This window comes from Diceros bicornis, chromosome 29 (genome assembly GCF_020826845.1).
Source record: "Diceros bicornis minor isolate mBicDic1 chromosome 29, mDicBic1.mat.cur, whole genome shotgun sequence".
Lineage (NCBI taxonomy): Eukaryota > Metazoa > Chordata > Mammalia > Perissodactyla > Rhinocerotidae > Diceros > Diceros bicornis.
In genome coordinates this window covers 36,496,040-36,521,364 of record NC_080768.1, presented here as the reverse complement: position 1 = coordinate 36,521,364, position 25,325 = coordinate 36,496,040, and the positions used below count along the sequence as shown (strand labels likewise).

Sequence of the window (25,325 nt, the reverse complement as noted above, 5' to 3'; positions counted from 1 at the left end):
AGAATTCATATTACCAATAATTGGCATAAAAATCCAAAAAATAAAATAAAGTAATAATTGTGACTACATTGAAATAAAAACGAAATAAGCTATGTGCCTTCAGATTGTAAAGACGTAATCATATGTAAGAAGTTGGAAGTTTTATTTTCTTACCATCTAGCACCAGAAGTCCTCTTAGAGAAATATATGAAAAAATAATTTGATTAGTCCCTTGAGTTCAAGAATTATCTGAAGAGCATTTAAAAAATACCCATGCCTGGGCTCTACCTGAGACCATTATATCAGAATCTCTGGGGCAGGTCCAGAGGATTATCATGAGCAGTTAGGGTTGAGAACTCTCAGGTGGCAGGTTGAGGTCTTAAAATCATAGGTATGAGCAGCAAAGGAAGAGCATTTACTATTCCATGTGAAAAAATGAGGAGAAAGAGAAAAGCAAGGATAACAGATAATTATATGAGGTAATAGAACAATGAGATTCCCAATGGTGAGATGGCTAAAAGATCTTCTAAGGAAAGAAATGTTTAATGTGTGAATTAACATTGTTCTAATCCATGGCATTAATTTTGTGACCTTTCCTAATTATCCAAAAATTTTAGTAAATTCAATACTTCGTGAAGGGGTTTTGTTTTGGGAGTTAGTCTCCTCTTTGAATCATAATAACAAAAGAATATGCAGAAAAGGGAGCATTAGAACTCTAGAATAGAGATTAGAGCCGATATCATTTAGGTTTCAAGGGGGAGAGAGGCCTCAGGTCCTATTTGTATTCCATATGTTTCCATATGACCCAGATGTATCTGTCAGATGTGACAGATACTCTGGTTATTTTCATGTGCTATTATCAAAATGTATTAAATAGAAAGAAATTTGCATTTAGCAAGCACATCTCAAGACTTTCAAAAAATTTATGTTAATTGAACTTTCTGTAGTATCTCTTGGAATAGTTTCTAGGATTTATTACTATATTAAATGGTTATTAGATAAATTATTAATTTATAAAATGGAACATTCTAGTGACATTCTATAATTATATTATGCTATATTATTAATTGTTAATACTGTTTTCTTATTATATGCAACATAACTATAATATGCATTATATTATAGCAGAATACAATATTATAATAATAATATTCGATTTAAACAAAATATTCATCTACCAATCAGAAAAAAATCAGAGTCCATTATAAGAAGTTAAAATCAGTTAAAATTATAAAAGTTAAAATTTATTTTTTTCTACTGAAACTATAAATACAATTGAAGAAATGTTACAAAAACAGTCCATAGGAGGAAAAATGCTTGATCACAAAATACCTTACTCAACCAAAACTAGCATTCATACAAGATCTTCAAATGTTTGCTAAAAAATTAGTCCCTATAGTGTATGCAAAATCACTTGATTACATATTGCAGAACATCAAAAATGATCTGTATAAAAACTATTTAAAATTATTGTTGCTGTTAAAAAGAGGAGTGGAGATTATTAATAACAAATATTGCTGGTATATTGCTAATACACCTGTTAAAGAAAAATTGTCCACAACTTGTAAATAGAGAAAATGGAGAACCACATATCTTTTCAATGTCATATTTGAACATTTGTTAAGAGACCCATCTGAGGCCAACCTAAATATTATTTAGTTATCTAAGGGAATGTACTTTGTTTAACTTGCTAATCACTATTAATAAGAACCTATATTTGGTGAAGTTATATGTTAACATGTAGATTTTGTCAGGCAGATTTTGTCCAGTTGAAAAATGATAACCCCCAAATTATGGTTTTATTGTTCTATAGGACATTAGCAGGTTTTACATCAAATCCAGTGATTGTATTTCAATATTCTTTTTCCTAATGCCTCCAAATATACAGTTTTTCAAACACTCTGTGAACTATTTAACAACTATTAATGAGTTAAATAAGTGTTTGACAGGTGCTCAGTTTATATTTGTAAAAGAGTAATGTTTTTAACATTTTTGACAGTTTTCAAGGCCTCATTGAGATGCCCAAGTGGACTCATTTAACAGAGTCAGATACATTTCCTTGCCCAACAAATGTTCTTCTTGAACTGTTTAAGCATACATATACCTTTTCTTGCACCTACATGGCTTTTGGGGTGATTTCCAAGTGGCAGCAGAAATTTAATTTAGCTGATTCTCTATTTCTCTGGATTTTTTCTTCTCATTTTGTTTTTTTGTTGTATTGTTTCTGTTTCTGATTCTCGACCCCGTCAGTCTGCTCATAATCTGTATGTATTTGTGCGTGTGCATATATACATACACACACACATCTATACATACAATATTGCTTCATATTTTATGTATTACAGGATGGCTATACTTTTGGGTTGTGTTAATGAACTTGTTCATTTTTGCCACTTTAAAAAGGTAAAAGAAAACGAGCATGACTGTAAGGGATTATATTATGTGTATATGCGTTTTTAGGCTGCAAACTAGCTTCCGAATGAGAGGCATTAATAAATTATCTACCTCTCACTTCTCTCTGAAATAGAACTTACTTAATTTGGTTAGAAATTATAATTAATACAATTGGGACCATACTAGTAGCAATAGTGGCAGAAGACAACTGTGGTTCAGGATAAAGGGATGTGTAATTGCTTTCCAAAGGATGAAATAGTTTCATCTTAATAGTATATGACTGGTTGTTTCAGAATATGAAAGAGGACAGTGAAAGTCAAGACTTGAATGGATACAGAAAATTGTAGATGTTTTGTGCAAAGTAAACTTTATCTTGCTTGTAATACCTATAAACAAGCAAATAAAGAGTCTGAAAAAATCTTGGCAACAATTGTTCAATTTTCGTGAGGTTATTCATAAGATAATTAAAAAAAATTGTTTGTGAATACTTTAGAGCCAAATACCATATTGATGCAAAATTAGAATCTGGTCTTTTTAACTGTATACATGGCAGTTAGTTGTGAAATATTTATTTGCTCTTAACAGAGGTAATGCAAAGTTTTTCTTTGCCTTATATACAATCTGCCCAGATGGCAGAGATTCAATATCTCACCAGAATAATTTTTTGTGCTTTGTATCATGTAAATGGTTATTTTTAACAAGTTCCTTATTTCTGAAAGAGCTAAGATTCCTTATAATTTTGCTGCTTTCTCCTATTTTACATAAACTTGCATCGTCACATTGATTAACAGGTAGCTAATCAATTTTTACTAGACATCAATGATCCTTTTTAATCAAGTGACTGTACCTCCTCTGATGACTCTTGATTTTGCCTCATCAAGGTCAGACCCTAAATTCAAAAAAGTTTTTTTCTTCAGGATTTTTTTATACCTAAAACTATGTTTGAGAATTATGAGCTTGCCATTGGAACATCACAGACTTGTTCTCTTGTCTTATAAATATAAGGATGCTAGAAATCATTACATTTGTTTGGTAGTCTCCATATTTTTTAATTAGATAACATTGTAAGAGCTGCATAGGAAGAACTGTCAAATCAAAGAAATTCAGCTAGACTTCCCCAGGTTAACTGTAATGTTATTAATATAAACTTGATTAATGTTATTTGTATAAATGTTTTATACACTGTACATGTTGCAAGAATGCATTGAAAGCTCCTAGAAAATCATTAAGTCCATTTCTCTCCATAATATTTTCTCATCTCAAGAGAAACTTTGATAAAATTCTTAATAAAGAGTTATTATCATACCCCTCGTCCTAACAAAAAGGATTCTACTTTTCTCTGTTTTGATACTATTGGTGACTCTAACAAATTAACCACAGTCTTTCAGGCTTTTGGTCAACTGGCAGCTTCTGCTTTTCTCTGATGTTCATCTAAAGTCTCTGCTCTCAGATGCAGGAGAGAAACTAGGTCTTCACTTATCTGTAGAGAGGATTATTCTAAACTATTTGAATTCAAGAATTAGACTCACAGGTACAGGGTGTGGAGCTTAAGCTGACATTGGTTAGACAATTTTCAGACAATATTACAAGGCTGAAATCAGGATTTACTGGAACCCTTTATATCTGGGAGCATAGGGCCACATGAAAGCAAACTGCCTGTTCAATATCCAGGGGAATAAGAATTAATCATACAGGATTGAATTAAATGATGAGAGAAAAGTTGTGTGGTTTTTAATTTTTTCTATATTTCTGATGGTATACGAGGAAGCCCTTTGTGTCTCTTCTCGATGCTTCCTAACCCTCTATTTGGTACCTGTGCTTTTATAAACTGAAATGAAACATTCTAAAACTAGTAACTGATTCTCACTGATCCCTCAAAATTCATAAACAATACTTTTACTGTTTCTTTACTTTTCATGCCAATGCAGTTATTAATACAGGCTCAAAAAGAACTTTTTGAGGAGTTCGGCTTCCAGTCAGGATAAAATAACAGGATCCAATATTACCCTTCTAACATAAACAACTAGAAAACTGGACAAAGTATAGAAAACAACTATTTTTAGACATTGGACAACAGACAGCTCAGACTACGATCTCTGAGAAAAAAAGAAAAAGAAACAAATGAGGTGGGCCCTCCCACTTTTCAGGCTCTCTGCCTGGAGGCAATTTCCCAACTAAGGTGTACTGAGGAGGAACCCAGACACAGCCTGGAAATCTTGCTGAGTAAAGGAGATATAGATTCTCGGGTATGTGAAGGTTAGGAGGCTGTGGAAGCTAGAATTTGCTGGGAAGACTATTCTAGAGGAGGGAACCACATAATGAAAGAGTTCGATAAATTTGCATAGGACATGCCTTGTGTCTTTGGCTGAATACAGTCTGCACCTATATAGGGCAAACATCCAAAACACTGAGTAAGAACAACCTCCAGAAAAAAATTACCAAGGATCTGTAAGATTGAACAATTACTGAAATCACACAGAGCTGCAAATCATCCAAGGTCTTACCAGCCCGAATGTACAGACCTTGTTGAATTCAGAAGACATTTAGTAGACACCACAGAAGGGCCACAACTTAGAAATGAGGAAAATTTAACCTAGAATAAAATGTATACCCTAAGAATTCATGTTATGCCCTAAAAAGAGCTTAACGAGTCTTGAAAGGATTAAACTAATCTGCAAGTATCTTAACTTCCTGCCAAGACAAGTTCAATTCTCTTTAAAGCAAAAAATCATTCAACAACATTAAATTAATAATGTTCAGTATGCAATAAAAATTAATAAACTATGAAGGAAAATGCACCCCAGAAATAGTAGAAAAAACAGCCAATAGAGCCATAATGACTAATGCTAAAGTTGATGAAATTCACAGACAAGAAAGTTAAAATATCTGTTATAAATACACTCCATAGGCTCAAGGATGTAAAGGAATACATGGACATAATGAGAAGAGTATTAGAATATAAAAAAAAAAAAGAAGCAACAGAACTTCTAGAATGAAAACTAAAATATACGAAATGAAAATATCATAGGTGGAAGATTTCTGTTCTGTAATATCTGTTCCAGACTGAAAGGTCCAGTTCACATTAGTAAGGAAGGTTTCTTCCTCATAGGCCATGAAGCTTCACAGCTTTTGAGAACGTTGAGAGGAGAGAAATTCACCAATATTTATAGGTATTTCAGGTGACACACGGTAGAGAGCATTCCTTGGGCTTCGTTTCCCAGCTTTACAGAGAAAGAACATTTTAAAAATCCAGATCTATATTCCTTGTGAAATTGCCAGACAGTAATTAATTCTCTGGTTCTAGTTTGCTCAAAACTGTATGCTCACCTATGTATATAATCAACCTCAAACACAAGACTCATCATTTTTATGCTGAAGAATAATCTTTGAGATTATTCATGACCAAACATCACACTTTTAAGAGAAAGTATACAAACTTGGAAATAAGACAGAGAGGGAATTGACTGTTCTCATCTAAGAATGATTTCATTATCTATGAACCTTTGTTTGACTTGCTTTTACTGCTGATTAGACTCCAGATTTTATAAATTTACACATTACTATGTAGATTATTTTGTCTGGAAGAGATACAGGAAGTGTCACACACACACACACACAAAAGGAATAACTTAGCATCAAAAAGCTATGAAGCAAAAATTATAGGAAATACAAGAGAAAATGGCAGAATAAAACTAATTCAAATAACAATTAATAATGGCTTTGAGTCCAGATGAGATGACATAGATCTGGTTCTCTTTGCTTGTCCTTGCTAAGCACAATTATAAAATTATAAATGGGTAAGAGACAACCAAAGGAGAACTCCAAGTGGTGGTAAGAAGGTGTGTTGGTTTGAGACCCAAGACTGGAAGAACAGCATAGCAGCTGAGTATCTTGTCCTCTTCATCCAACAGAGGAAGACCACCTAGATCTTGCATTTCCCAGCCCCCAAACTAGCAACAGAAGGCAAGCCAGATAGGCTTATTCCTTCCCCAGATCAAATGTTGTCCATTCTGACAAGATCAGGGGAGACCAAGACCACCACCAGCAGCAAGAGGGGTGGATTTAGAATCCCACCAATAGCAAATGGCCAGGTGGAACCCTCTCCTTCCACTCAGGACCTAAGAGTCTCCTCCCCTTCCCCTGACAAAGGAATAGGTGGGCAGAACCAGCAAGAGAGCTCCAGTCATAGCAAGCAGTCTGGCTGGGAATCATCTTTTAACTTACAGCCCCAATGACCTGACACTCCAGAGACTTCTTTCCTCCTCTAGGAGGTGTCAGGACAGGCAGGTAGTACTGGAAAAGGGGCCCAATCACAGCAAGCAACCAAGCCAGGAATGCCTATATGATGTTCAGATGTGCCAGGGTGGATGGGGGGAACCAGAGGGAGAGATGCAGACATAACAAACAGATCAGCCCAAAAAACCTCTTTGATCCCAGTTATCTGAGACTCCTTTCCCTATCCAGAGACTTAAGAGCAGCTATAGGGGTCAGGGGAATGGAGAGACCAGACAGGGGATTCCAAAGCATCCCACCTGCAGTGAGAGACATGCTGTTGGCTGGCCTGGGGAAATTCTTCCTATGCCTTCAGGAAGCACCAGCAGAAACTACTGGGAGACTTAGTGGCAAGAGATAAACCAAGTAGAACAAAATAACAATACAAAGGCTCTGAAAATTAAACTGCTGTTGGAATCACAGCCCACAAAAGAAGGCCAAGACCTAAACAAGGTGATTGCCTGCTAAAATAATAGCTTTAAATAGGACCTACGGTCTCCTCATATAATGGATAAAATGTCCTGGATACAAATACAGTCATTTTAAGAGCTAAGAAAATGAGAACTTGAATGAGAAAAGACAATCAATTTATACCAACATGAAGATGATTCAGATGCTGGAATTATATGACAGGGATTTTAAAGCAGCCATCACAAAAATGCTTCAACAATTACAGATTCTCTAGAAACAAATGAAAAAAATAAAAAATCTCAGCAAACAAATAGAAGGTATAAACAAAGAACCAAATGAAAATTACAGAACTGAAAAATACAATGATTAAAAATTTTTCTTAAACGCTGAACATGCTTAATAGTAGAGTGGAGATGACAGAGTCTAGAATCAGTAAACTTGAAACAGTAAGGAAATGATAAAAGAAAGTATCTTGGAACACCACCAAGGAAGAATAAACAGTGGAAATGTATAAATATGGGTAAATACAACAGACCATCGTTTCCTTCATTAGTTTTTAAAATCGATTTAATGATTGAAACAAAAATTCTAATACCATCAATGATATTTAAAACCAGGGAAGGTAAAGGGATTTAAATGGAATAGAGGTTTCCATATTTCCTTCAAAGTGGCAAAATGTTGACACCAATGACTATTTAAGTCACATATGCATATTGTAATACCTAGAACAACCATTATGAAAACTATACAAAGAAGAGATGATACACTTGGAAACACTATAAATAAATCAAGATAGAATCCTAAAAAAATTAAGTAACCCATAGGAAGCCAATAAAAAAGAAACAAGAATGAGAACCAGAGGAAACTAATAATGAAAGGTAGACTTAAATAACATATCAATAATTTCATTAAATGTAAATGGTCTAAATAAACCAATCAAAAGACAGAGACTGGCATGGTATAAAAACCACAACTCAACTATCCGATGCTTACAAAAACTCACTTAAAATTCAGTGGCATAGGTAGGTTTAAAGTAAAAGGACAGGAAAAGTTATACCATGCAAACATTAATCCAAAAATGGCACATGTGACTAGATTAATATCTGGTCGACATTATAGCAAGTAAAATTACTAGAAACAAAGAGAGACATTATGTAAAAATAGAAGAATCATCCCACTAATAATACCCAATGATACTAAATGTGTGCATACAAAACAATGGAGCCTCAATACGTGTGGCAAAATACATAAGGCAAAAATGGACAGATTTGAAAGGAGAAACAGACAAATCCATAATTATAACTGGAGACTGCAACACCTCCTTCTCAGCAACTTGCAGAAACTAGACAGAAAATCAGCAAAGATATAAAAGATCTGAACGACACAATCAACCAACAGGATTTAATTGATATATATGAACACTCCACCCAAGATCAGCAGAATACACATTTTGGCAAGCACCCATGGAACATGCAGCAAGGTAAACCATATCCTGCCCCAAAAAGCAAACCTCAAAAATTTTTTTAAAATTAAAATTCTAGAGGGTATGTTCTATGACAGTAATACAATTAAACTTGAAATCAGTAAAAGAAACAATAGGAAAATCTGTAAACATGTGAAAATTAAGCCACACATTTCTAAATAAGTCACATGTCAAAGAAGAGTTCTCAAAAGAAATAAAAAATATATAGAACTGAAAAAAATGAAACTATAACATATCAAAATATGTGGTGTGTAGCTAAAGCAGTGTTGAGAGGGAAATTTACAGAACTAAATGCTTACACTCAAAATGAAGAAAGCCCTCAGATAAATAATTTAAGCTAATACCTCAGGAAACTAGATAAGTAGAGGAAAATAAACCCAAAGCAAAGGGAAAGAAATAAGAGCAGAAATGAATTAAACTGAAAATAGGAAAGCGATAGAGAAAAACAATGAAAAAAGATGGTTCTCTGAAAATTTATATTAAATTGACAAATTTCTAGCAAGACCGAGAAATATAAAAAGAGACAAGATCCAAATCACTAACATCAGAAATGAAGTAGAGAATATCACTACAAATCCTGCAGGCATTAAAGTGATGATAAGGGAATACCACGAACAACTTTACACTCATAAATTCAAAAACTTAGGAGAAATAGATCAATTTTTAGAAAAATACAATGACCAAAATTCAACAAGAAATTGATGTGAAGATTCTCATAACAATTGAAGACTTTGAATTCACAATTAAAAAGATCTTGAAAAAAGAGATCTCCAGACCCAGATTATCTCTTGGGAGAATTCTACCAACATTTACAGAAAAATTCTCTCTTCCAGAAAATAGAAAATGAGAGAATAATTCCCAACTTATTGCATGAGGCCATATAAAATGGCCAAAATCAGACAAACACAGTACAAAAAAAGAAAACTACAGACCAATATTTCTCATGAAGTTAGATACAAATATTACTTAACAAAATATTAGCAAACTAAATCCAACAATGTATAAAAAGAATTATAAACCATGACCAAATGGGATTTTTATCAGGTATGCATGGCCGGTTCAACATTCAAAAATCTATCAATGTAATCCAACATACCGACAAACTTAAGAAGAAAAATCATATGACCATGTCCATTGACACAGAAAAAACACATGACAAAACCCAAGAAACAATTATAAAAACTCTCAGCAAGTTAGCATTAGAGGACAATTAGTTCAACATGATAAAGGACATCTACAAAAAAAAGCCTACAACTAACCTTATGCGTAATGATGAAAAACCTACTGCTTTCCTCCCAAGATTGGGAACAAGGCCAAACATGTCCACTTTGACCACTCATATTCAACATTGTACTAGAAGTTCTAGCCACTGCAGTAAAGCAAGAAAAAGAAACAAAAGGTATACAGATTAAAAAGGAAGAAAAAAATTGCCTCTATTACCAAATTAAATCTAAGTAGAAAATCCCAAGGAATCTATGAAAAAACTCCTAAAACTAATACTTTAGTTCAGCAACATTGCAAGATATAAGCTCCACACACAAAAAGCAGTTGAATTTCTATATACTAACAGTGAACATGAGGAAACCAAAATTTAACAACACAAAATCATTGAAAATCACTCAAGAGGAAATGAAAAACAGATTTATACATTTAACAAATCATGTACAGGACTGGTTTTGTGGAAATCACAAAATGATGATGAAAGTAATCAAAGAAGACCTTAATAAATGGAGGCATACAGTATGTTCATAGGTTGTAAGTTTCAACATAATAAAGATGTCGATTCTCTACAAATTGATATAGGTTTAATGAAATTCCTATCAAAATCCTTGCAAGCTTGCTCATAAGCAAAGACAAGCTTATTATAAAATTTATGTGGGAAGGCATAAGCCACAGAATAACAAAAACAATCTTGACAGAAAGAATAAAATGGAAGGCATTACTCTATCTGATATTAAGGCTTCCTATATAGCTAAAGTAATCAACAGTGTGATATTGGTAGAGGGACAAAAAAACCAATAGAACAGAATATAAAACCTTAGAAGTAGACACACACAAATATAATCAACTGTTTTTGAACAAAAGTGTATAAGCAATTTAATGGCTAGAGCAACTGTACATCTGTGATGGTCAATTTTACATGTCAACTTGGCTCGACTACGGTGCACAGTTGTTTGGTCAAACACTAGTCCAGATTTTGCTGTGATGGTGGTTTTTAGACGTGATTAACACTTAAATCAGCAGACTCTGAGTAAAGCAAATTACCTTCCATAAAGTAGGTGGGCCTCATCCAAACAGTTGAAAGCCATAAGAGCAAACACTTACCTGAAAGAAGAAGGAATTCTCCTCCTGACTGTAACATAGAAACTGGCTGAATTTCCATCCTGCTGCTCTGTGGAATTCAGACTCAAGAATGAAACATCAACTCTTACCTGAATTTCCATCCTAACTGCCTGCCCTACAGATTTTGGACTTGCCAGCCCCCACAGACACATGAACTAATTCCTTAAAATAAATCACTCTCTCTCTCTGTAAACACATATATGTGTGTGTGTGTATAAATGTATATATGTGCGTATATAAATGTATAAATATATATGTATATATTTATTTATATTTAAATATATTATGTATATATATGTATACATACACTGTTGGTTCTGTTTGGAGAATCTGCCTAATAAAACATCCAGAGACAAAAATAAAATCTTGACCTAAATCTCACACCTTATTCAAAAATTTACTCAAACTATAGGACATTTAGAAAAACACACGGGAGAAAATCGGGGGATCTAGGGCTAGGCAAAGAGCTCTTTGAGTTGACTTAAAAGTGTTTACTTTGTGAAAGCCCATGTGAAGAGGATGAAAATATAAGCTAGAGATTGAAAGAAAATATTTGGAAAGTACATAACTGACAAAAGACTAGTATCCAGAATATATACAGAAATCTCAAAACTCAACAGTAAAATAAAAAATACAACTAGAAAATGCAAAAAAGACTTCAAGAGCCATTTAACTAAGGATATATAATTGGCAAATAAACACATGAGAAGCTATACATAATTAGACATTAAGGAAATGCACATTAAAACCACAATAAGACATCACTACCCATCTATTAGAAAGGCTAAAAAAAAAAAGGTAGTGATAATACCAAATGCTGGTGAGGATGCAGAGAAATTGGATCTCTCATATATCACTGGTGGGAATATAAAATGGTACAGCCACTCTGAAAAACAGATTTGCAATTCCTTATGAAATTAAACAGACATGTGCCACACGGCCGAGCAATTGCACTCCTGGGAATTTATCTCAGAGAAATGAAAATTTAGGTCCACACAAAACCTACACACAAATGTCAATAACAACTTTGTAATAGCTGAAAACTGGAAACAACTCAAATACTCGTAAATGTATGAATGGTTAAACTGCGGTAAATCCATACAATGAAATACTACTCAGCACCAAACATGAACAAACTATTGACACATGCAGCATCCCGGATGGAACCAAAGGACAATAGGCTGGGGGACAATAACTAATCTCAAAAGGTTACACACGATTCCATTATTATAACAGTCTCCAAATGACAAAGTTACAGAGTTAGAGAACTGATTAGAACCAGGGGTTAGGGACACATAGGCGTGACTACAAAGTGATACCATGAGGGAGATCCATTTTGGTGATGGAACAGTTCTGTATGTTGATTGCAGTGGTGGTTCCACGAACATACACATGTGATAGAATTGCACAGAACTACACACACGCACTCAAACATACACACACGCACACACTCATGTAAAAAGTGATGAAATCTACATACAGTCTCTACCACTGTCAATTTCCTGTTTTTAATATCGTACTATAGTTACAGATGTTAAGAAAATCTCGGTGAAGGATACACGAGTCCTCTCAACTATTTTTACAACTTTCCATTAAAGTATAATTATTCCAAAATAAAAAGTTTAATTAAAGGAAAAAACTACTATTAACTGTGATTAATTCTGAGCAATGGTTTACCTTCTTCATATTTTTCTCCATTTAAGAAATTGATATATTACACCTTTATAATTTACATTTAATTTTATAATTTGAAAACAGTGAAAAAATTTTATAAACACTAAAAATACTGGAAAGAAATATAAACAGAATTTATCTCTAGGTGGTGGTACCATGGATGCTTTTATTCCTTCTCTGTATTTGAAAGTCATTTTTGATGTGCATATATTATTCCATAATGGAAAAATTACATTTGTTTTAATAAATCAAATAAAACTCAGCCAGAAAATATAAAAGAACAAGGAAGCTCTCTAGAAGTTATATAAATTTATTACCACAAAATGTATTAAGCAAAAAAAAAGTGCAAAAGAGCATCTATAGTAGACCACCTTTTGCGTAACAAGGGGATATAAAAAATGTATGTGTCTGATCCATTGTGCAAAAAACAAGAGGTAAGATAATCAGAAACTAATAAAAACTAATTGTTTCTCAATTGGGAGTAGCAAAGAGTAATGAGAATGGGACAGAAAAGTTGCAGAGATGGGAATGGGGTGGAAGGATGGGAAAATGATAATTTCCTGAGTATAACCTTATACAGCTTGGAACCTTAAAATCATTTTATATTTTGCATCTCAAAAATTAAAATAAAGTAAAATTAACAAGGACAGGGAAAAACCTCAAAGCTTACTGTTTTTCAAATGAATACTCTAACCATATTGAGGGGGAAAATGTGAATTACCCCAAGTAATTCTTGAATAAAGCATTTTTACATATATATTCAAGACAAAGGCACAAAGAAGTAAAAACAAATATTGAATGTTAATTAGTATTTTTTTCACAGTGGAAAGAGTTAGGAATTCTGAAACTACATAATGTGTATTCTAGATGCATTCTACGATGGAATTATATATATATATATATATATATATATGTGTGTGTGTATATATATATATGGAAATTAGGAACAAAGTGTGTCATTGTCAGAGAAAACAGTTATAAAATATGAAAGGTAGGAAGCTAGAATGAATCTTATCCTGAGAATTCAATTTGAAAGTATAATTTTGACCTCATGCTTTTTTAATGTAGATATCTGGATATATATAGAAATATATGTAAAATATGAGTGTGAATATATATATACATATACATGTATGCATATATATGAATATGTATATATATATATATATGAATATTATATAGATATATATTTCCTAGGTCAGCCTGTTGATGGAGCCAAAAGCAGTGACACTCCAGTAGCAAAAAGCATAATTTGCACCTAGATCTTTGTTTCTAAATACCATTTCCCATTAAAATGAACCAGGGGTCTTTAGAGAATGGCTGATTCTGGGAACTGAAGCAGGAAACATACCAGATGAACCTAGAACATCTTGTGATTCCAGGAAGTAAGGGCGCACTCAAAAGAAAAAAAAAATCCCGCAGTGATAAGAGTATGTCAAACAGAGACAGGAATCAATTGAAAGAACTCCCAATGGCCAAATCTAGAACAATTTGCACAATGAAATAAAATAGTACTGGATTAGAACCCAGGCTACAACATAAATATCCATGAGTCCATATTGTTACAAATAAATGACTGAATAAATAAATGGAGAAGAAAAGACAAACCTTCTGTGCAGAAGAATTCAAAATAATTTATGTAGATACTGAGCCCTCAAGAAGGTAGAACATAGTTTCCTACTCTTTAAGTGTGGGCTATGCATAGTGACTTCTTTCAGTGAAGTACAATATGGAAAGGGAAAAAAAGAGTAATTTTACAGTGAGAAATCTGACAAACATTGCCTCAGTCAGGCGATCAAGGTTCACATCATCAAGTATGTACACTTGAAAGGGCACTTTACCTCTGTGGTCTTCCTCCTAAGAGCACATAAACCCAGACTAATCATAAGAAACACATCAGACAAATCCTAATTGAGGGACATGTTACAGAATATCTGACTAGTTCTCCTCACAACTTTCAAGGCCATCAAAAAACAAGGATATTATGAGAGACTGTCATTCTCAAGAGGAGCCTAAGGATACACAACTAATAAACGTAATGTGGTATCCTGAGTGGAATCCTGGAAAAAGACGTCAGGTAAAAGCTAAGGCAATCTGACTGAAGTATGGGATGTAGTTAATAATAATGTATCAACATTGATTCACTGATTATAACAAGTGTACCATACTATTGTTAGACATTAATAATAGGGGAAACTGGGTGTGTTGCTTAGGGGTGGGGATGGGCAACAGGGAAATTTGGGGGTGATGGTATGTTCTAATACTGGATGTAGTGATGGTTGCACAACTATAAATTAATCAAAAGCAATAAATTGTACACTTATCATGCGTGAATGTTATGGTAAACGATACCTCAATAAGTCTGTTTAAAAATGCATTGGGAGTGATGTCAGCATCATGGCGGAGTGAGCTTTCCCGTAAACTCTTCCCCTGATAAGATACAACAAAAAGGTCAGGCACAGACCAACAAGGGACTCCTACACAGAAAAAAGGAAGATCAGAAAGGTCTATGCTGCGGCACATCTGAGAGTGGAGGTGCTGGGGCCCCTGGAGGAGGTGGGGAGAGTTAAGGAGAAATCCTCAGTCTCCCCCTCAGACCAGCGATCCCGGTGCCAGCTCCCAGAGTTGGGGGAGGGGTGGCCTTCTGCAGGGAAACTTAGCTCTTCCGGCTCTCTCAGCTAGTGGGAAACTTCCACACAGAGGACTCAGAACCTGCTGTAGGGGTGCCATCAACATCTGAGCACCCCAGGAGAGCAGATAACGAGGGGCGAGCGAGAAGCTCCCCACTCCAGGGACCCAGCAGGCAAAAGAGATAGCCCCCCCCCCATGCCTGACACTGCAGCTCAGCCAACCAGACCAGACAGAGCCGCTGGCCTATGGCAGGGAGGAGCCGGGGCAGATCACGGGGCGAGGGGGGGGGCGTTGCTCAGACTACGTAGTCCTTAACCTCCACATGGTGGCAGCAGGTGGAAACAGCAGCCAGATATTTCCAGGATGAGGAAAAACAAGGCAAATACAGGAACCACAATGCAAAAGTACATGACTGAGGAGAAACATAGGTAGACAAAATCAGAAAAATAGTAGATCTTTACCAGAATACATTAGCAACCACTTAAATACCAAAATCAAAGATCAAAGGAAGGAAATCACCAAAAATAAATATAAGCTCATCACTGTAAACATACACCCACAACACAAGATAGAACAAGTTATAACAAGAATGACTTAGAAGGGGAAGAGGAAAGAGATTGAATTGTCTTAGTATAAGGAAATAAGAGGCCATTATAAAATCGACTAACCCATACACAAGATTTTTTACATAAAGCTCAAGGTAACCACTAAAGAAATAATCAAATCAAAATCACATATGATAAACAAAGAGAAAGCTAGAAGAGTCATAAGACAGAACAACCCAACTGAATTGGCAGTCTGAAACACATGGGACAAGAAAAAAAAGGAAATGCAAAAGAACTGGAAAATAAGTGACAAAACAGCAATATTAAGCCCTCATATATCAATAATTACCCTAAATGTAAATGGATTGAACTCTCCAATCAAAAGATACAGAGTGGCAGGATGGATTAAAAAGCAAGACCCAACAATATGCTGCATCCAGGAAACACATCTCAGCTCTAAAAACAAGCACAGCCTCAGAGTGAAAGGATGGAAGACAATATTCCAAGCTAATGGCAAACAAAAGAAAGCAGGTGTTGCCATAGTCATATCAGACAAAGTAGACTTCAAGATAAAACAGGTTAAGAGAGACAAAGAAGGGCAATATATAATGATAAAGGGGACACTCCACCAAGAAGACATATCAATTATAAATACATATGCACCCAACACAGGAGCACCAAAGTATATAAAGCAACTATTAACAAACCTAAAAGGAGATATTAACAACAACACAATAATAGTAGGGGATCTTAATACCCCACTTACACCAATGGATAAATCATCCAGAGAAAAAGTCAATAAAGAAACCGTGGACATAAATGAAAAACTGGACAAGATGGACCTAGTAGACATATACAGATCACTCCATCCAAAAACAGCTGACTACACATTCTTCTCAAGTGTGCATGGAACATTCTCAAGGGTAGACCACATGTTGGAAAACAAAGAAAGCCTCAATAAATTTAAGAAGATTGAAATCATAACAAGTGTCTTTTCAGACCATAATGCTATGAAACTGGAAATCAACTGCAAGAAAAAAATTGGAAAAGTGACAAACATGTGGCGATTAAACAAGATGCTACTGAACAACCAAAGGATCATTGATGAAATTAAAGGAGAAATCAAAAAATATCTGGAAGCAAAGGAAAATGAAAATATGCCATACCAAATCATATAGGATGCAGCAAAAGCAGTCCTGAGAGGGAAACTCATAGTGATACAAGCCCACCTTAACAAACAAGAAAAAGCCCAAATAAGCAACCTTAAATTACACCTAACAGAACTAGACAAAGAAGGACAAACAAAGCCCAAAGTCAGCAGAAGGAGAGTAATAATAAAAATCAGAGCAGAAATAAATGAAATTGAGACCAAAATAACAGTGGAAAGGATTAATGAAACAAAGAGTTGGTTCTTTGAGAAGATGAACAAAATTGACAAACCCTTAGCCAGACCTACTCAGAAAAAAAGAGAAGAGTCAAATGAATAAAATTAGAAATGAAAGAGGAGAAAGTACAACAGATACAACAGAAATACAAAGCACTATAAGAGAATACCATGAGAAATTATATGCCAACAAATTGGACAATCTAGAAGAAAGGGATAAATTCTTAGGCTCATACAACCTCCCAAAACTGAACCAAGAAGAAATGGAGAAACTGAATAGACCAATCACAAGTAAAGAGACTGAAATAGTAATCAAAAACCTCCCCAAAAATAAAACTCCAGGACCAGATAGCTCCTCTGGTGAATTTTACCAAACATTAAAAGAAGACTTAACACCCATACATCTCAAACTATTCCAAAAAATAGAGGAAGATGAAACATTTCCTAACTCATTATACAAGGCCAACATCACCCTGATACCAAAGCCATACAAAGACTATACAAAGAAGGAAAATTACAGGCCAATATCGCTGATGAACATAGATGCAAAAATCTTCAACAAAATATTGGCAAACCGAATACAGCAATATACTAAAGAGATCATACACCATGATCAAATGGGATTTATACCAGGGACACAGGGATGGTTCAACATCCACAAATCAATCAACCTGATAAACCACATCAACAAAACAAAGAATAAAACCACATAGATGCAGAGAAGGCATTTGACAAGAACCAATATCCTTTTATGATAAAAACTCTTAACAAAATGGGAATAGAAGGAAAGTACCTCAACATAATAAAGGCTATCGATGACAAACCCACAGCCAACATCATACTCAACGGGGAAAGGCTGAAAGCCATTCCTCTGAGAACAGGAATGAAACATGGCTGCCCACTCTCACTACTCTTATTCAACATAGTACTAGAGGTTTTGGCCTGAGCAATTAGGCAAGAAAAAGGAATAAAAGGAATCCAAATAGGCAACAAAGACGTGAAACTCTCACTATTTGCAGATGACATGATTTTATATATAGGAAACCCTAAAGAATCCATTGGAAAACTATTAGAAATAATCAACAACTACAGCAAAGTCACAGGGTACAAAATCAATCTACAAAAATCAGTTGCATTTCTGTATGCTAATAACAAACTAACAGAAAGAGAGCTCAAAAAGATACCATGTACAATTGCATCAAAAAGAATAAAATATCTAGGAATAAATCTTACCAAGGAGGTGAAAGACCTATCAATGATGACATAAAGAAATGGAAAGATATCCCATGCACATGGATTGGAAGAATAAACATAGTTAAAATGTCTATATTACCTAAAGCAATCTACAGATTCAATGCAATCCCAATCAGAATCCCAATGACATTCTTCACGGAAATAGAAAAAAGAATACTAAAATTCATATGGGGCACCAATAGACCCTGAATAGCTAAAGCAATCCTAAGAAAAAAGAACAAAGCTGGAGGCATCACAATCCCTGACTTCAAAACATACTACAAAGCAATAGTAATCAAAACAGCGTTGTACTGGTACAAAAACAGACACACAGATCAATGGAACAGAATTGAAAGACCAGAAAAAAAACCACACATATACGGACAGCTAATTTTCGACAAAGGAGCTAAGAACATAAATGGATAAAGGAAAGTCTCTTCAATAAATGGTGCTGGGAAAACTAGATAGCCACATGCAAAAGAATGAAAATGGACCATCTGCTATCGCCATTCACAAAAATTAACTCAAAATGGATTAAAGACCTGAAACTATAAAACTCATAGAAGAAAATATAGGCAACACACTACATGACATTGGGTTTAAAGGAATCTTTTTGGATGCCATGCCTACTCAGACTAGTGAAACTAAAGAAAAAATAAGCAAGTGGGACTTTATCAGATTAAAGAGCTCCTACAAGACAAATGAAACCAGAATCAAAATGAACAGACAACACACCAGCTGGGAGAAAATATTTGCAAAACATATATCTGACAAGCGGTTAATCTCCATAATATATAAAGAACTCACACAACTGAACAACAAAAAAACAAACAACCTGGTCAAAAAATGGGCAGAGGAAATGAACAGACACTCCTCCAAAGAAGATATACAGATGGCCAATAGGCACATGAGAAGGTGTTCATCACCAATCATCAGGGAAATGCAAATCAATACAACACTAAGATATCACCTCACACCTGTTAGAAGGGCTTTAATCACAAAGACACAAAACAACAAATGTTGAAGAGGATGTGGAGAAACAGGAATCCTCATACACAGCTGGTGGGAATGCAAACTAGTGCAGCCTCTATGGAAAACAGTATGGAGATTCCTCAAAATATTAAAAATAGAAACACCCTATGATCCAGCTATCCCACTACTGGGAATCTATCCAACAAACCAGAAATCAACAAGCCAAAGAGGCTTATGCACCCCTATGTTCACTGCAGCATTATTCACTACAGCCAAGAAGTGGAAGCAACCTGTGTCCCTCAACTGATGATTGGGTCAAGAAGGTGTGGTATATGTATACAATGGAATACTACTCAGCCATAAAAAAACCAAAATTGCCCCATTTGCAACTACATGGATGGACCTGGAGAGTATTATGTTAAGTTAAATAAGCCAGAAAGAGAAAGACAAACACCATATGATCTCACTCATATGTGGAAGGTAAATCAACATATGGACAGAGAAAACTGTATTGTGGTTACCAGGTGCAATGCGGGTAGGGGGTGAGCACATGGGGTGAAGGGAGACATGTATATGGTGATGGACAAACCAAAATGTACAACCAAAAATCTCACAATGTTATAAACTATTAAAACATCAATAAAAAAATGCATTGGTTGGTATATCGCCAAAACAAGTATAATGATAAAAATAATCTTTAAATCACTTGAAATTTTGTAGTTCTAATTACCATATCAGGACCACACACAGTGCCATCTTGTACAAATGTTTCATCTCTGTCTTCAGGTCTTTCAACTGTTGTCAGTGAATTTCTAGGATACTTGTCTTTGTTTAGAAATGTAGACACACATATTTCATCTCGTACATGTGTGTAAATCACAGATAAATTTGCACGTGTTATTAATTCTCTGTGTGGCCAGGCACAAACTAATTTTCCACATAGAAGATTACTAGAAGCATAAGGCAGAAAAAAAATTTCTCTTATCATTTACTGAAATAACGCAGATTGCTGATATAGCTAAGTTAAAAAAGAGTTTTACTAATTTAAATCCAGGCTTCAACAATTTTCTCTCAGTAAATTATTTGAGCACATTGACTTCTGTATGATGCGCCTCTTTTTGTTTTGTAAGGTAATTTGACAAGGGAAAAATTAATGATGTTTACAATCAGAAAGCCCTGACCTGTCCTATATTAGTTTCTGAAATTTAAGCAAATGATCACTGGTCTTCAGTATTTTTATTTTAAAAAATGGGATAAATAATTCTTACTACAAATGTTTGATGTATATAAATATATAATGTACGTATACTACCTAACACAATGTCTAGCTCATCACAACAAGAAATAGAGGCAATTTTTATGATCATTATTGCTGTAACATTATAGGTACTGAGTACATGTTATTTCTAGGCAACGGGTAATACTGTTCAGCTCAGATCATGAAACAGAGAAAACTTCATATAAAATGCCATTTTAGTGTGTACATAATAATACATTCTAGGATCCTAGCAATATACAACCTACATTCCAAAATTACAATTTTCTAAATACATACGGAAAATCACAATAAGATGGGCCACAGTTTCCATATCTATCTCCTCTTGAATTTACTTCATCATAACAAGAAAATGGAGCACCTCTAGAAGCTACAAGAAAAAAAAAAACTTAGGTAAATTATAATACACAATTCCAATTATCATTATAGAATTAATAGACTTATTCTGGAAATTATACTGTGATCCCTAGGGGATCACCTAGCATTCACAAGTTGCTAGGGGTGGATCTAGGATTTGAAAGAGAGCTCCTCATTTTAAGCCAGGTAGACTTTGTTCTGTACCAAACAGAAAGCAGAGTAAACAGCAACATGATTCAAGAGGCCCTATATTGTCAGAAAAATAAGCAGCCACGGCCTCTCTACTTCCTCTAAATTGTTTCCTTTCTGCCTTAGTTTCCTACCCAATGTGAAAACATAGTTTGCTCTTATTCCAAACAAAACAGGAGAGAAATAATATCTATAATGCAATACTGATAAGAAACCCAAAAAGCATTTGATTTAACTCTTCTTATTCCATACTAGAGTCCTCATCTCTGTTGCGTAGTATCCTAACAATTACTAAGAATTACTGAATTTTAAAATTAGGAAGGACATTACTGTTCACTTACTTCAGCCCTTTTATATATTTAGTTATGTCTAATTTAAAAATCATGAAAAATTCAAACATGCATTGTAGGAGAGAAAGAACTATTCCTCTAACCTCTACGTTCTTCTGGCTGGCTCAAGAATTAAACTGACATGAGATAGAATAACAGGAGAAAATCAAACAAAGTTCAATAACATCTATCCATGGGAGAAACCCAGGAAAACTGAGTAACTTGCCAAAATGACTGAAGCCACCACCTTAAATACCATCTTTAGTTAAAGATAAAGGAGGACGTTGTGGGTAGTAGTTTGGGGACTTCAAAGGGGAGGAAGACAATTTACATGGGGATGGAAAAGCATATATTTGGTAAACAAATGTTTACTGGGCCGTCTATAGACAGGGTGACCCAAGAGTGAACTTTGATCAAAATAGGGCTAGCAAGGTTCCTCCCAGTCTACCACACCTAAGGTTATCTATGGGGATGGCTCCTTCCTGGGACAGGCCTACTATCTTAAATTCTTTTAGGCAGTTTGGGGGAAGGTCAAAGTCTCTTTCTGAGTTTTTTGTTCTTAAAAATAAGCAAGCAAAAGAGACACATTTTTGGGATGGCAAATTCTGATCCCCCACAATATAATAGCTGCCCCATCACTTTGACTTGGTCGTTTAGAGTTGGGTTGTGTTGATTATGTTAATCACGTGTAATAAGAACTGAGATCTTTTGTTGTCACCACTATTAATTGACAAGGGAGCTCTCTTCAGCAATTTCACCGATTTTCATAGTTGGAGAACATGATCTATAAATTTCACTCTCTCTCTCCTGAAAGACACAATCCATAAATGTACAGGATATTACAAAAACAGGTCAAATAGATTTGTGAGGAGAATCCACCATAATCAGCCTCTCTTTTGAAAAGGCTTACTCTTAAACTCACCCAATAAGTAATTAGCTTTTGTTTGCTTTGATCCAATCAAAATACTGCTTTGATTAAATCTAATTTAAACTTCCCAATTCTCCCAAATTCTATATAGGGCCAGGAATAGGATGGTGTAAAATTTACGGGGGTAGGGGAGAAAAACTCAATAATCAAATAACATCTTACTATAATGTTTTTTAAGAAGTCAAAATTAATTGCAGGGAAAATCCATGATGAACAAAACACTAAAGTTTAGATAGGGACAGGTCATTGTTTGTTGTGTAACCCTGCTTTACTGCACCACTGGAACCGCCCTTTCCAATCAGCGTACGGCTCCCTCGAGTGGTGTGAGGAACTGCATGAGTAACCTGCTGCCATCACCTCACATGCACTGGAGGGAAAAAGAAAGCAGTGAAACGTGAGGTATCTCCAAGACTGCTCCCAGGATCTCCCACCACAATGAACAACCCAACATCCTCTCCAGTGGCCTTTTTCGGTTCAACTTTTGAGGCTTAGGACGGCAGGTATTTCTGCGCTGTTTTCTTGATTCAAAGACCTGCTGCCCTGGCCGAGCCACCCCTGACCAGAAGTTTTTTCCCTCCCAGGACCATATCCACTGTGGTTCTGTCACCTAATTCTCCTGGGGCCCAAGAGATTTAGGGATAAATGGCAGCAACTTTCCTGTCCTTGCCTCCATTTCACAGGCTTCGAATTGAGATCACCACAAAACCCAAAAGCACAAAGATAGTGATTGGAAGTTAAGTTTGGGACACTTGAGGACAGAACCTTGACACTCTTACAGTGGTGCTGAAGTCACCTCAGTTCCCACAACTCCAGGTGCACGTTCTTGGACAGACAATGCCAATGGCTGTGCACATCAGGAACTGCAATGACCCGGTGTGGGAATGCTCTTGGCAGAGGTTCTCAGAAGGTAGTGGCATCAAGAGGACGCATGTCTCACCTGGCAGGGCCAAGTAAAAGTCAATAACTGTATTTTGGTTTTGATTTTTGAGTTTTTTCTTTTTTGGTTTGTTTCTGTTTTGTTTTGTTTTGTTTCCTCATGTGGCTGCAAGAATCTCTAGAGGAAGGGCATTTATTTTGTGGACTTCCATCTAATTGTTGGCTTTAGTTGTTAATCCTTTGTATTTTATAACTCGCAGCGCTTTCCCACCACATTTTATTTCCAGGGCAGGACTGTGAGGAATGTAGGTAGATATATATGGGTGAGGAGATCCAGTGCCCTGCACTTGGTGACACTGAGTCCAGTGCTCAAGGGTATTACAGGCAGCTACTCCTAAATTTGACCACTTAGGGGGTCTCAGCTGTTGAAGTGTAGAGTAAATACAATCAAAAGAAAGCATTATTTTAGTCTCCTGTGATTGAATATCTGAGACAGAGAGAGGAAAATGGTGAGCCAATTCCATCAAATGTTTCCATGTAAAAATACTCCAGACCCCATCCATCACTGCAATGTCTAATGGAGCTTAGGAAAATGAAAACATAATAAAACAGGCCCCGGCTGGGGGCAGATGGTCTGATAAATACACCCTTCAGTGTAAAATAGAAAGAAGTTGCCGTCAATGGAGACCTACACTTGGATTGCCTAGGCTGAAATTATGAGACTGAGCAGCACATTAGTAAGCAAAGAAAAAAATGTATGTAATTTTTAGAGTTAGAATTAATTAAGGTGAGCTGAAAGTAATAGAACCTTATGTAATCTGAACCTTGAAATCATCACTGGCTTGTAATCATCAGTGGCCCTTGGACCAAGAGTCTTCTGTGGCTTTTAGTCACGCAGGGGTGGAGTAAAATGCTATATAGGTTCTATGTAGTTTTTAATGTCCACTCCATGCTGGAGGGTACAATGAGTAAGTGAGTGAATCACTGAATGGGGTCAGGAATCAGTGTTTAGATCCATCTCTCTCCCCTAGACAGTGTGATATAGAACAAGTTGTGTCACCTCTCTGGACTTCACTTTCTTCGTAAAGAGAAGTTAAGTAACCAGACTCAGATGTCTCTCTCATCCAAAATATTTTGATTATACTAAAGTTTTACATTCATCAAATATACTTTCAAATATACCTTTAATTTGTCGCAAGCAAAGGGGTAGGCCTTCTCTTAAGCATGCAACCTTATATATAGTCATGTAGTTTTTGTTATTAATAAAACTTTTAACTTTTTCCACTTGGCTCAAAATATGGGAGATGGAAGAATATAGAGGTGCACCTTTTTCTCTTTATCTCAGGCTCAAATATGACACAGCATGGCATTCTTTCTATATAATCTCATTCTTTCCTCTATTTAGTGAGAAATTAACTTTCCTTTTGCTGTTTTCTCCCTGCTTGAGCAAGAATTCTAAACAAATTCAGCTTTTTGGTTTTCAGAGTAGAGTCAATTTATGGTCACCTGAAGGTCTTCTACTGGAAATACCTTGAGGCCTCTTGTACATTTTAGTCATTGGAACTGTAATACTATAGAACAGAACTGAACATTTCCTGAGCCCTCTGTGTTCAAGACTCATTCTGGTAAGTATCTCCAGTGGCAATCAGAAATGCTAAACTACTTTTCATTGTACTGCTGCATTTCTATCCTATAATTGTTACCATTAGGTCATTGTGCAACCCTGTGTGCTTTGATGGACTCTTGAATCTTTGAAAATTGTAGAATGAAATTAAATCTGTGATAAGAAATTCTCACCTTCAGTAAAAAAAAAAACGGTGAGGGGAGGATTTTATATGCTGTTGCTTTTATTAAGTTATGGAATTGTTTGTCTTTTCTGTTTATGATATTTGACTCTGCATTGACTATTTTGTTTGATTTATTTTATTTTATGTTAATTTTTTTTTGTGAGTGAGGAAGATAATCCCTGAGCTAACATCCGAAGCGAATTCTTCTCTTTTTTTGCTGAGGAAGATTGGCCCTGGGCTAACATCCGTGCCCATCCTCTTC

General features: G+C 35.3%; 1 protein-coding gene across 4 annotated transcripts in view; it reads right to left on the bottom strand.

The window, feature by feature from the left end:
• LOC131394054 (disintegrin and metalloproteinase domain-containing protein 5-like) overlaps nucleotides 1-25,325 on the bottom strand; it is a 601,035-nt gene that overhangs the window by 24,598 nt on the left and 551,112 nt on the right. For 2 of the 4 annotated variants that reach the window (XM_058525261.1, XM_058525262.1), the window contains 2 exons: nucleotides 20,877-20,967; nucleotides 20,052-20,271 (listed from right to left, as the gene is read on the bottom strand). The exons of the other annotated variants lie outside the window; for them this stretch is intronic. In XM_058525261.1, the coding sequence (XP_058381244.1) occupies nucleotides 20,052-20,271; nucleotides 20,877-20,967 (311 nt within the window). The remainder of the gene's footprint in view (nucleotides 1-20,051; nucleotides 20,272-20,876; nucleotides 20,968-25,325) is intronic. 4 annotated transcript variants of the gene reach the window in all.